General features: G+C 60.8%; 1 protein-coding gene across 15 annotated transcripts in view; it reads right to left on the minus strand.

The window, feature by feature from the left end:
* Nucleotides 1-13,622, minus strand: part of ARHGEF10L (Rho guanine nucleotide exchange factor 10 like) — a 159,088-nt gene that overhangs the window by 84,652 nt on the left and 60,814 nt on the right. For all 15 annotated transcript variants that reach the window (XM_049106683.1, XM_035713176.2, XM_049106694.1 and 12 more), the window contains 2 exons: nt 2,814-2,896; nt 29-115 (listed from right to left, as the gene is read on the minus strand). In XM_049106683.1, coding sequence (XP_048962640.1) covers nt 29-115; nt 2,814-2,896 — 170 coding nt within the window. The remainder of the gene's footprint in view (nt 1-28; nt 116-2,813; nt 2,897-13,622) is intronic.

The raw sequence follows: 13,622 nt of genomic DNA on the forward strand, positions 1-13,622 counted from the left end.
AAGGCCCCGGGCGCTCGGATCCGCCTACCGGGCTGATGGGCATCCAGGGTCTCGCAGGGCACGTCGTCGTAAATCACATCCTCTTCCAGGGCGGGGAAAGTGAACCGGTCGACTGCTAGCGAGGGAGAGGACGGGGCGCTCAGGCGGCCGTGGCGCCCGGGGAGGGGCTGCCGGGGTCACCGCTGACCGCAGGGCCGCACCAGCCGCCATCCCGCCCGCCGCCCGGGCCGCTCTCCCGGAACGCGGCTCCGCGGCTCCTCCCCGCCCCCAGCCCTCCGCGCACCCTCCAGCGCACCCTCCAGGGCACCCTCCAGCGCACCCTCCAGCGCGCCCTCCCAGGACACCCTCCAAGGCACCCTCCCAGGACACCCTCCAGGGCACCCTCCCAGGACACCCTCCAGCGCACCCTCCAGGGCACCCTCCAGCGCACCCTCCAGGGCACCCTCCAGCGCACCCTCCAGCGCACCCTCCCAGGACACCCTCCAAGGCACCCTCCCAGGACACCCTCCAGGGCACCCTCCCAGGGCACCCTCCAGCGCACCCTCCAGCGCACCCTCCCAGGACACCCTCCAAGGCACCCTCCCAGGACACCCTCCAGGGCACCCTCCCAGGACACCCTCCAGCGCACCCTCCAGGGCACCCTCCAGCGCACCCTCCAGGGCACCCTCCAGCGCACCCTCCAGCGCACCCTCCCAGGACACCCTCCAAGGCACCCTCCCAGGACACCCTCCAGGGCACCCTCCCAGGGCACCCTCCAGTGCACCCTCCAGCGCGCCCTCCCAGGACACCCTCCAGGGCACCCTCCCAGGACACCCTCCAGGGCACCCTCCCAGGACACCCTCCAGCACACCCTCCAGGGCACCCTCCAGCGCACCCTCCAGGGCACCCTCCAGCACACCCTCCCAGGACACCCTCCAGGGCACCCTCCAGCACACCACCCTCCAGGGCACCCTCCCAGGACACCCTCCAGCGCACCCTCCAGGGCACCCTCCAGCGCACCCTCCAGCGCGCCCTCCCAGGACACCCTCCAAGGCACCCTCCCAGGACACCCTCCAGGGCACCCTCCCAGGACACCCTCCAGCGCACCCTCCAGGGCACCCTCCAGCACACCCTCCCAGGACACCCTCCAGGGCACCCTCCAGCACACCACCCTCCAGGGCACCCTCCCAGGACACCCTCCAGCGCACCCTCCAGGACACCCTCCAGCGCACCCTCCAGGGCACCCTCCAGCGCACCTTCCCAGGGCACCCTCCAGCACACCCTCCAGGGCTCCCTCCAGTGCATCCTCCCAGGGAGGATGGCAGACCCCCACCCGCCTCCCACTGGCTGATGCTGCACAGGCTCCCGGCACCTGCAGGGGGCATGGAGCCCACCCAGCACCTGTGCCCTGGCCCCCGGAGCATCTTCAGCGGCCCAGACCCTCAGGATTACCCCCAAAGGAGCTACCTCCCACCCAGAGGTGGACCGGGCACAGCAGCCCTACAGAGTACAGGGAATGAGGGGGGGTAGATTTGGAAAGTGGGGTTAAGGAGAAGCCCCCCAAAACTCAGCCAGCAGGGTCCTGACTGGTGAAAAATTCAGCAAATGAACACATCCCTCTGCTCCTTCCCCCGGAGCATCTTCAGCGGCCCAGATCCTCAGGATTACCCCCAAAGGAGCTACCTCCCACCCAGTGGGAGGGTGGGGTTAAGGAGAAGCCCCCCAAAACTCAGCCAGCAGGGTCCTGACTGGTGAAAAATTGAGCAAATGAACACATCCCTCTGCCAACATTTTGCTGGGTGGGCAACGAGCAGGGCAGGGTGCTCACTCTGCCCCCCGGTTAGTGGTTACCAGGATGTGCAACCCCTCAAAACTGTGTGGCCAACCTCTGCCCCTCTTTAGGGGTGTGCCACCACATGCCCTGCCCAGAGCTAGGGTTTGGAAAACCAGTCCCCACCCAGACGGGAGCCTGTCTTCACCCTACAGGCCGATGAGCCCTGGAATCCCCACTGCGAGCCCTGTGAATCCTCCCCCCAACCCGTCCCTCCCCCACATGCTCCCCTCTCTCCGGGTCCCTGGTTGGGGCCATCAGCCTCCTCTCCTGGACAGCCTCCTCACTGGGCTGCAGCCCACCCCGCTTCACCCCCACCCCACAGCATCTCTGGCTCTCATGGTTCCCCGTTGCCTTCAGAAAAGCATGGCTGGGAGGCCCGGAGGGAGCTGGGAACAAGGCAGCGTCCCTCACCCCAATCCCCCCTTGGGGGCTACCCTCCACCAGCTGCTCCCCAAGGTGCCAGGTGTCCCTTCTCCACTCGGGCTGGGCCTCAGGCTCTTGCACAGGTGGCTCCTTCCTGGATGCTCTCTTCCTGACCCCTGCTCCCTCCGCTCTGCCTTCAGGACCCATGGGTTCTCCTCACTGCCCCCCTCCCCCTCCCCCTCCCCTCACCCTGCACCTTGCCCTCTGAGAGGAAACTGCCTGCCTCTGTGGCTGGTTCTGCTCCCAGAGGGACCTCATCTTGGGCACCAGGGCACTCCACCCCCAGCCCATCAGCGCTGCTGTAGGAGCTTCTGAGTATTTGAGGAACAGATAAACGGTCAAATACATGATCAGCTCCTGGACCACGGCTCTCATCAGGCAACAAATGGGGGCAGCTCCCCCACATGGGCAGTGGCCGGTCCACCCCAGAGCTGCCACCGAGCCCAGAGCAGCAGCCCAGTGAGAATGACCCTGTGGCACGTGTGAGCCCACGTCGGCCCTCTGGGCCTGAAGAAGGGGCTCTGAGGTTATCCCCGTGCCACCCTCCTGGGCTAAGACGGGGTCAGGGGACACTTACTCCGGCGGGAGCTCTTCCGCTTCCAGCTGGAGCGCCGGACCCCGGAGAAAGCAGCATCCCCGTTGCTCACCACTGGTGGCACCCTGCGTGTGGGCCAAGAAACGGTGTCAGTGAGCCAGCAGGGACCGGGATGGTGCTGCTGAGCGGGGAGGGACAGGCCAGCTGGCTCCGTGAAGCCTCAGGCAGCCCCTCACCAGGGTAATAGGGAACGTGAAGCACAAGGGTGGGCGGAGGGCCAGGAGCCACTTGCCCCCAAAGCCATGAGTCAGGAGACCTGGGGAGGCCAGCTCTCCCCCTCTCAGTTTCCCCATCCTGAGAAGGCACCGGAAGACCAGTGATGAGGGTCAGGGGTCTTCCCAGCAAGGGTGCCCATCCCTCTGCCCGGGCAGCCTCAGTGGGCTCTCCATCTCCCATTCTCCCCATGCAAAATAGGGGTGAGGATTGGGGGACCCCTGCCTCTTGTGAGAAACAAGGTCATGCAAAGCTTCACTAGACCAGACAGGGAGGCAGAGCTTTGTCCCCGCCACATGTGAGGATGGGCTGGACCTACAGGCCCAGCGGCAGAGACACTGGGGCAACTAGTGAGGCGACACACACCAGCCCGGCCAAGCGGTCAACTGAGCATCTCCAGCGGCGTCGTGCAGACATCGTGCGCCCGACAGGACGTGATGAGAGGGCGTCTCTCCTCGGCAGCGCTATAACCCCACACCCACATCCCCAGTCTGATCATGGGGAGAGCACCAGACAGACCCAGACACTCTGCAAACCCGGCGCATTACTCCCCAACACTCCCAACACCATGAAAAGCGAGGGGAGGGATCCCTGGGTGGCGCAGCGGTTTGGCGCCGGCCTTTGGCCCAGGGCGCGATCCTGGAGACTCGGGATCGAATCCCACGTCGGGCTCCCGGTGCATGGAGCCTGCTTCTCCCTCTGCCTGTGTCTCTGCCTCTCTCTCTCTCTCTCTGTGACTATCATAAATAAATAAAAATTAAAAAAAAAAAAAAAAAAGAAAAGCGAGGGGAGACTTAACGATCCCAAAACAGAAAATGGGGTAAGAAGAAAACGTGGTGGAATGTGGATAAAGCCTGGAGTTTCGGCGCCCAGCCTGCTCTCTCAGTTTTGAGCAATGTCCCGTGGTCGTGCAAGATGTGAGCCTTGGGGAAACCCGGCTGGTGGGTGTACGCAACTCCTTACGACCTTTCTGTAAATCTAAGACTATTCCAGAATGAGCGTGGTGTTGCTTATTTTTTTAAGCCCAGCCTCAAGAAACCAAAGGCCACACCTGCCAATCGGAGGGGAGACAACTTGAACAGCCCAAGACAGTCAGCCACCACAGCTGCCAGGAGCCGGCTGGAGCACCCCGGAGTCCCGGAGGAGGAGGGGAGGCACATGCCAGGACGTGCGGGGGGCCTGGAGGGAGGACGGGGCGGGAGCACCTCCCGTGAGCGGCCGAGATGTGGATCCTGCATCCTCGAGGGCCCTGGGCAGAGGATCCTGCCCCAGATCACACTGCTCGAGTGGCAGAGCCAGACCGCGGAGCCAGCCTGCCTGGCCCCTGAGTGGCCTCCTGCACTGCTGCTCGGGTGGCAGAGCACAGATGCGGCGATGATGACGACAGGAACGTCCTATCAGCCAGCCTGTGAGCCACCTGTGGCTCCTATGCACTGGGAATGTGACCTGTGGAAGTTAGTTACCGGAGCTGATACGACTAAAGAATTTAACTTTGAGTTTTGTGTCACCTTAAGTCATTGAATTTTCAAGAGCCACCTGTGGCTAGTAGTGGCCACTGTACAGGACAGCGCAGGTCTAGGCGACCCGCCCTACTGGAGGAGCAAATCCCCTGCTCCCGTCTTCCTGCTGGAAGCCAGCAGTGTCACCCCGGGGTGAGGACGACAGCGTGTTCCAGTTACGCTGTGCCCAAGCCAACTAGGGACAGGACGGGGCAAGACCGGGACGGGGTGCTGGGCTGGAGGGAGCCGCCTAAGCTCCCACCCCTAACAACGGCTTCCCTGGGCCCCCACGTCCTCTAGCCAGGACAGAACCAAAGCATTCCAGGCCAAGTGGACGTGAGCTTGGCGGCTGGGCTTGAAAGGGTCCCAAGCACAGGCTCTCTTCGCCGTGACCTGTCGTCTATGACGATCGGGGACCATTACGAAGCACCTGTTGCGGGCCACCTGTCGTGCGTTGTATTTTCAGACTTCATTCCACGGGAATGCAGACGGGGCAGGGGCTGCGTTACCCTCATTCCACAGGTGGAGAAACAGACTCCACAGAGACTCGGTTATACTTCCCCGAAGTCGCTCGCTCGGTGCATTAGAAGGAGCTGGGCTCTCGGGCGGGCGGGCGGGCTGCCTACAAAGCTCGGCTTCTCACACCAGACCACTTGGGGGGAGGGGAGTGGCACTTACTCTACTACATCACAGACTTGCTGTGTCATCAGGCCTCTGAACCTCGCCTGACTATTCAGACATCCTTCTTTTAAAGGCGAGGAGAGAAATAGCACCGGCCACACGCAAGCTCGGGTCTCTGTCCAGGAGAAATCCTCACAGCCAGCGCCAGCTCCGAGGCTGCAGGGCAGTTCCACCAGAGAACACACGAGAAGGCCCTGGGTGAACTCTGAAGGTGACGTCAAGGGCAGTGGGTATTTTTGGGTGAGGTCAGGCAGCTTTAGAAGGGATCTGGAAATAATTTATGGCACACCAAAAGCCAGGAGTGGCTGAAACATGAGCCTCCGGGCTAAGCGTCACCAAAACACAGTGAACTTCATGTTTTAATTTTATTTAAGTAATTTAATTTAAACAGCCACCTGTAGCTAATGGTCTCCGTAAGAGGACAGTGTCGATCCAAGCCACCTACACGATGAGAGGAGCTAGTCTCTGCCCTCCTGGGCTGGGGAGCGGGGAATCTTACAGCGTGGAGAAGTCACCCTCGTGCCGACCCCCACTGCCTCCACGGCTGAGGCAAGCAGAGAGACTGGGAGCCCCGAGGGCGGGGAAAGGCCCGGGCCTGTGCGTGGACAGGTCTTCCTAGGCTCCGCTGGGGACCACCACCCACCCCTGCCCTGCACTTGGCTGGGACCTACTCTCTGCCCTGTGCCGTGCTGAATGCGTGAGCAAGGCCCCTGGAGCACAAGCACGTGTATTATCGGGACCATTTTATAGATGGGAAAATGGAGGTCCAGCAGGTGGCAGAGCTGCAATGCGCCCGCCAAGCCCTGCTCTCCACACCCGCTCTGCTGCCCGCCAGATGTAGCCAGGTGTCCTCAGCAGACAGGAGAGGGGAAAGGCACCTCCCAGGCAAGGGAAGAGGAGGACGCATGGCAATGGGGCTGCAGGTGCCTCCTCCTCCTGGTCCCCTCCAGCTGCCCAGCGAGGCCACGGCCCCATTCTGCAGCCACGGGAGGCAGCTTCTCCCAGCTGCTGCCTGGCCAGAACTCCTCCCCCCACAAGAGCACACACTCCTCCGGGGACCTCCCCAAAGCTTCCAGATAATCAAAGAGCCATAAAAAGCAGTAAGAGGCCCTTTATCTCAGGCTTATCTGAGCTTCCTGAACTTTCAATGCCTCTCAGCTCACACCTGAGAAAAAGGCCCGCCACCAAGACGACATGAGTCTCACAAGGTGAACCCACTGCCACCGGAATGCAGGGGAAAGGAGCCAAGTCCTTGGAGAGGAGCAGAGAACAGGGAGTTCGCTGAAAACTAGCGGGTGGGAGATAAAAGAAACTACACCTCCTGGTCCCCCAAAGCCAGTGTCCACCGTCTGCCAGACCGCGGTCAAGAAGGCCACCACGCAGCTCCAAGCGCCTGCTATGCCCACCTCCTCGATCTCCAGAGAAAAGTCAGGGATGGTGAGGCAGTGGGTGCCCCGGGACAGCAGGGTCCCGCCCTGTCCTGGCTGCCCTGCTCCGTCAGCCCCGGCGCCCAGGGGCCCCGCCCAGTGATGACCGATGCCCACCCGGCCTGTGTTAGATGAAAGCCCCACTGCAGAGAACGGCAGTGCCCCCACCCCTGCAGCTGCTGGTCCAGCCCCGAGGTTCTGTGGATCTCTAGGGACAGCAGATCCCACAGGATCTCTTTCCCAGGGGCTCCACGGTGGGGGAGACCACCCGAACCATAACTGCCTGAGGATTTCCTGGCAGGCTGGGGTGGGCTCACACCCCTGCGCACGCACACACGTGCACCCACGTGCACACGCGGGACATTCCAGGGCCTTTTCCAGGACAACGTATGGGAAATGCAAAGGAGGAAAGAATCCCACCTTTGGGGAAGAGAAAGGACCCGAATAACGACCGCCTTATGAGGCCCTGACAGCAGGGCTTGCCCAGGACGGTCCTGGTCACAGCGTCACCCCCCCACCCCCACCCCCAGAAATCTACCACCACCATGGCCACTGCCCCTAAGTCCAAGAGCCACAAAAGAAAGACAAAAATATTTTTTTTTTGAAAGACAAAAATATTAAACCCAGATTAACCCCACTGCCAGAGTTCTTTTCAGCCCTGGCCACTTTCCAGTTTATGTAACGTGTGAAAGATCGTCTGGTCAGATGACTCGGAGCAGCTGCCCTGCCTTCCCGGGAAGCCCGCAGCAGGTACCGGCCGGCGCCCCTGCTCGGGACACCCAGCCGCTGGGCTGGAGGAGGCCGGGCACCCGCGTTCCTAAACTCCCCGCTGCTTCCTGCGTGCAGCCAGCGTCGAGAACCAGGCTCGCGGGCTTCAGGGGTGAAGGAGCCTTTGCTCCGGAGGCGACAGGCCGGGGACCAAACCACAGCTCTGCCGCCTGGCTTGGCGCGCCAGGACAGCTACCGCGGAGGGGGCAGTAACAGCCTCTGCTCCCCGCAGCGAGGATTAACCAGATAACTTCTCTGGGAAACAGGGCAACAATGCCTCCCTCTCGGGGTGCTGGGAAGGACAGAATAAAGAAAGCAGCCGAAACACTTAGCAGAAGGCCTGGCACTTGATAAATGCTCCTGGTGTGCTGCTTCCTGTCCCCAGCCCTCCCCTCCATCCCTGGTCCAGTTACAGGGCCCCGGACGGTGGGTCACAGGCCAGCGCCCCCAACCTGCACGCATGCGCCTCCTCGCAGCCACAGCCTGGCCGTCACTCTCCTCCAGAAGGGGGCCGGGACCCAGTCCGTCTGTCCCATGCCACCTCCTGCATGGTCACAAACCTACTTCCTGAATGGGTAGTGAGGAGGCGCCAGGGGAAGCTGGGTATCCACAGCACAGCCCTCCCTGCGGAGCGAGCGACAAGGCCCCCCGGGGACACCCTCCCGACACACAGCCGAGGACGCCCACGGGGACCCCGCCTCTGGCCTTCTGCTCCGGGGTGCGTGCGCCTCCCTGACACCTGCAGGGCCCTGGGTGCGGCGGTCAGGGCAGCTGGGGGCAGGCACTGCACCCCCAGCAGTAACTTATCAAGAGTCCGGGGGGCGATGAACAAGAATACAGGTTCTCACAGGAAAATGCTCACGATCTGCAATTAGGGCAGAAAATGAGCCATGAAGCAGCAGGTGCAATAAAACCTATATATATATATATATATATATATATATATATATGCACTTGCAGATCTATGCAGTCAAGAGGCCAGACAGGGACGCACGGTGGGGGGGTTAAAGGTCACGTTAGTCTATCACCCTTCTTTAAAAAAAAAAAAAGATTTCACTTATTTATTCATGAGAGACAGAGACAGAGAGAGAGAGAGGCAGAGACACAGGCAGAGAGAGAAGCAGGCCCCATGCAGGGAGCCCGACGTGGGACTCGATCCTGGGTCTCCAGGATCACACCCTGGGCTGAAGGTGGCACTAAACCGCTGAGCCGCCCGGGCTGCCCTGTCATCCTTCTATATGCTTGTTTCTCTACAGTACACACGTGTGCCCACGATAAGAAAGAAAAAGGGGGAAGGACACGTATTTCTGGAAACGTTAAGCTGTGCGCTGGCCAGCGTGGGTCCCGCATGCCCTTGGGTCGGCCCCAGACAGACCAGCACCCTTGGGGACAGTGGCAGGCAGCTGCTCTCCAGCTGAGCATTGATCCCTGGGTCTCCTTTCCTCCCCCCACGGCTCCAGCAGCTGGTCCGTCGTCCCGCTTTACAGGGAAGAAGGGGGTCCCAGGTCGTGGAGCCCACGTGTAGGGCGGGAAGGACCCAAACCGGATCCGTGCGGCAGACCTCGGCGGGCTAAACACCAGTTCTGGAAGCCAATGGGGATCAGCCCGGGCTCTGCGTCATCTCAGCTCTGCGACGACGTGAGGGTGATGCCGTGTCCCCTCTGCCCTGCTTCCACATCCATAAAGTGGGCACTGTCACCGCGGCCGCCTCCGAGGGCGTCAGGATTGACGAGATAAGGCAGGTAGACCCGTGCAACAGCATCTGGCACAGGAAAATGATACAGCCTGGCACAGAATATCAGCGCCCCTTCCCCAAGGGCAGGGACCGGTGCCTGGGTCACTGCACATCAGTCGCACTCCGTGATGGTGTGTGGGATGGAAGGATGGGGGTGGAGGGGAAGGGCAGAGGGCGCCCAGGCAGCCAGCCAGCCAGCGGGGTACTGGCCAAGGTCACCCTGGCACCGTCCTGGGCGGGTGGGGGAAGCGCCAACCGAGCCCCGCCCTCTGGCTTTGAGCTCAGGCGCCACCACCCCTGGGCCGGGGACTGCACCCCCCCGGGTCTGCACAGTGGGACCCCTAACATTGCCTCTTTCCAGGTGTGTTAGCCTCCTCTTGCTGCTGCTGTGCCAATTTACCACCAACTTAGTAACTTGAAACAACCCAGATGTATCGTCTTACAGTTGCACGGGTCAAGCGTCTAAAATGGGATTCGCTGGGGTATAAGCAAAGTGTTAGCAGGGCTCTCCTCCCTTAGGGGCGCTGGGGAGGATCGTACCCCTCGCTTTTTCTAGCCTCTGGAAGCAGTCAGGATCCGCTGGCCTACGGTCAGTCCCTCCTCCATCTTCAAAGCCCACAGCGTGGCACCTTGTAACCTCTCTCTGACCTGGGCCCTCCTGCCTCTCTCCTAAGGACCCTTGTGATCGCACTGGGCCCACCCGGAGAATCCAGGAGACTCTCCCCATCTCAGATCCTTAACTTATATTTGCCAGGTCCCTTTGCCATTGAAGGGTAACGTGTTCACAGGTGCTGGGGATCAGGACTTGGCGCTCTTGGGGGGGGGGGGGCGGCACTATCCTCCCCACCACAGCTGTGAGAACCACAGTGAGATAGTGAGATATACAGGAACTATAACGCGTGTGCACATGTAAACTATTAGTACTGGGCCTACTTTGTGCCCCCCATCAGGGATGAGAGTCGGATAAAGCAGCATCCTATGGCTGCAGAGGCCCAGGGCCGGACGTCACGAGGTTGCTGACCGGGGCACTCGGTGCAACGAATGGGCACACAGGTACCTCTTCCAGGAGAGACTGTATGGCTTTTATCCTGGATGCTTTTGTGCTGGTACTTTTATACTGCGACCCAAAGGCCACAGCTCAGATGCTGAAACCCCCTCGTAACCACAGGTGGAGAGGAAAGAAAAACAAAAACAAACACAGCTTTTCCCATTTCAGGACTAGCAAGGGGTCAGAGAGGACTCTAATGGTATAGGGGTCTGGTCCCCATAACCCTCTCACGAGGGAATCCAGTGGGGGGAGCTGATCTCCGCCAGGCCTCAGGTCCCACATGGACCCCTCAGGATAGGACACAGGAGGCTGGCAATGCTCCGGATTTGGAGAAACAGTGAGAGTAAGGGCAAGCCTGGGTGGGATTGCAAACTACCCCACGCTGGGGCTCAGCAATCTGGAAAGCCCTGAGTGATAACCCAGTGACGGACTTTGCCACAGAGAAGTTCCTCTGGGGCTGGGGGCATTCCAGTTCTGTCCTGCTGACCCTCCCAAGACCCCCCACGCTTCCCCACGCCCATGGACCTCAGAAGCCACAGGCCTCGAGCACCATTTCCATTCTGCTCGAACGCTGTTTCCAGTGCCTGGCCTGACCCTCCCAGCACCTGATGTGCCCAGAGAGGACGGGGCTCCTTGGCACTTCCAGGAATCAAGCTGCCCAACTGCTTCCCCAGAGGCCAGGCCCAGGTGAGAGACTCAGTCCATCTTGGGCTGGACAGGTACCTCCAGGGAGCCACTAAGAATCCCTGTGGCCCAGACAGGAGCCAAAAGCCTGACCCAGCAGGAAATACTAAGGCTGCAGGGGGCCCTGTGGGAAGGCAGCAAAGCTGGGCAGAAAAAGCAAACAACTCCAGAGGGGGCCAGTGCCCTCGGAGGGAAGAGGTGCGGCAGAGGCCAGGGAAAACACAGGAAGCCAGCGACCCACACACCCTCGTTCCTGCAATCACTGTGCTCTGAGCTGCTTCTTCAGCCAGACGCCCCCCGGGAGAGGTCGGGGTACTTGAGCCCATGGGCTTCAAAGTCTCCCAGGAAGGGCCAACCCCGCAGGCTCCAACAGACGGCCACACTGCAGCTCCCCAAGTCCTCGGGTAAGCCACCTCAACTCCAGCCTCGGTTCCTCTCCTAAAAAGTGGGCAAGCCCAGGGGCGCCTGGGGGGCTCAGCGTCTGCCTCCAGCTCAGGGCATGATCCCGGAATGCCTGGCTCTGGAGTCCCGCACTGGGCTCCCTGCGGGGACCCTGCCTCTCCCTCTCCCTGTGTCTCTGCCTCTCTCTCTCTGTGTCTCTCATGAATAAATAAATAATCCTAAAAAAAAAAAAAAAGTGGGCGAGTCCAATCACCCCACCTCCTGGGGCTATGGATCCAGGAGAGATCACGTGTGGGGCTCACTTAGCTCGTCGTTACTGCCAGGATCAGCAGGACCAGCCACCCCGCCACCCAGAGCCCCCGTCCCACTGGCCTCCCTCCCGGCCCCTAGAGCCCAGGCTCGGAGACCCCATTTCCACACTCTTCTTCACGGAGACACTGAACGTGTCCTGTGGTCCAGTGCTCATCATTCATGCAATACGAGGCCTTAAGGGCTCCCCTGAGGCCTGGCAGTCCCCACTTTAAACACCCACGCCCTAGGGGGCTGGCCTGGGGGTGGGTACCTGGGGGGAGGGGGAGACATGTCTCCACACCCTTCCCCCAGTCGGAAGGGGCTGCCCTGACTCTGCTCCCACTTGTTCCCGGACGGGGCCTTGCCCACAATCACACACAGGCAGGAGCCCAGGCCACTCTGCGTGGCTCCCCAGGGGGCAGTCTATGGAACCGACCGCTTGCAAACTACTCTCCTAAGAACCAGAGGCAAAGTTAGATCTCTCAGGAGGCACAATTCGCACCCCAATAAACACACAGTCGATCGTCCATATGCAGCCGCCACCACCTCCATCAGCCACCCACCCCGCGCCACCACCAGTCTGAGGTTCTGGACCTGGAGTCCCCAGCACATCCCTGGAGGGCAGTGCAGGGGTCAAACACCCAGCCCCCGGGGGAAGAGGCCCAGGCTCCGGCCCTATTCTGAATGAACATGCACTATCTGTATGTAACCCTGGCCACGCGGCTTCCCTGAGCCTCCGCTTCCCCACCTGTGTCATGGGTAAGGACAGCCACTCCCAGGAGGTGGGAGGCTGGGAGGCGTCAATGGGACTGGGCCTTTAGCCCCGTGCGTGGCACCCAGTAAACACGACCATTCTCGTTACTATTATTTTTGCTGTTGTAGTTGCTGTCTGGTAGCAGATGCGTCTCGTTGCAGGAAGAGAAAGCACCAAAGCTGAGCACTGAGGAGGTAGCTCTTGCCCAGCAGCGAGGATGGACGAGACCCCCCAGCCATTCTCACGCCTTGGATTGTTGACCAGAGTGGCCTGACCCTCAAACCACCCCAGGGGCCTCGGCACAGACGACCCAGCAACGCACAGCAGCCCGGCTGCCTCCCCTGGCCAAGCAGGTAGAGGGACCAGGAAGTCCACGGGCCTCAATGCCCCTGCCAAGGTACCTGGACGGCCAATCAGCTTCAGTCAGCCCCACCATCACCCACCTGGCAAGCAGGATTCTCTCCCCTGGGCAGACCCAGAGAGGTGGGGCAGGTGGGGGGGGGGGGGGGGGAGGTGGCTGGCCCGAGGGAGGAGGGTCAAACCCAGGTCTGTCTGATTCTTGGGGAACAGAGCCCAACCACCTCCCTCCAAAACCACATCCTCAGGGCTCCCCGAGGACACAGTTCGTTAAGCATCTGCCTTAGGCTCAAGTCATGATCCCAGGGTCTTGGGATCGAGCCCCACATTGGGCTCCCTGCTGAGGGGAGGGTCTGCTTCTCCCTCTCCCTCTGCTCCTCCTCCCATTTGTACTCCCTCTCTCTTGCTCATTCTCTCTCTTTCTCTCTCAAATAAATAAATAAAATCTTTTAAAAATAATAAATAAAATAAAATAAAATAAAATAAAATAAAATAAAATAAATAAAATAAAATAACAAAACCACATCTAAACCAGGACCCAGAATAACAACAGCAAATACCTTTGGAGCAGCGGGCACATGCCAGCAGCCTGAGCACAGGATACCTGTTAACTTATGATGCCTCAGAGTCCTCCCCAGAGTCCTCCCCATCTTACTGATCAGAAGTAAGGCTCCAGACAAGAAGCCACTTGCACAGAGACGCACAGCCAGTGCCAAGAAAGACTTGAAGCCAGCTCCATGTGGCTACGAGCCCAAGCTCCCAGGTGTCCCGGGACCCCACTCCAGCCCTTGCTTAACCACCACACGCTCCCACCTGGCGGCTCACCAGCGGGGAGGTGGGGATGAGGACGGGCCCTGCTTCCCTCCCTAGCAGTGGGCCAGGGCCCTGATGGGGGCGGGCCCTGCTTCCCTCCCTAGCAGTGGGCCAGGGCC

This window comes from Canis lupus, chromosome 2 (assembly GCF_003254725.2).
Source record: "Canis lupus dingo isolate Sandy chromosome 2, ASM325472v2, whole genome shotgun sequence".
Classification (NCBI taxonomy): domain Eukaryota; kingdom Metazoa; phylum Chordata; class Mammalia; order Carnivora; family Canidae; genus Canis; species Canis lupus.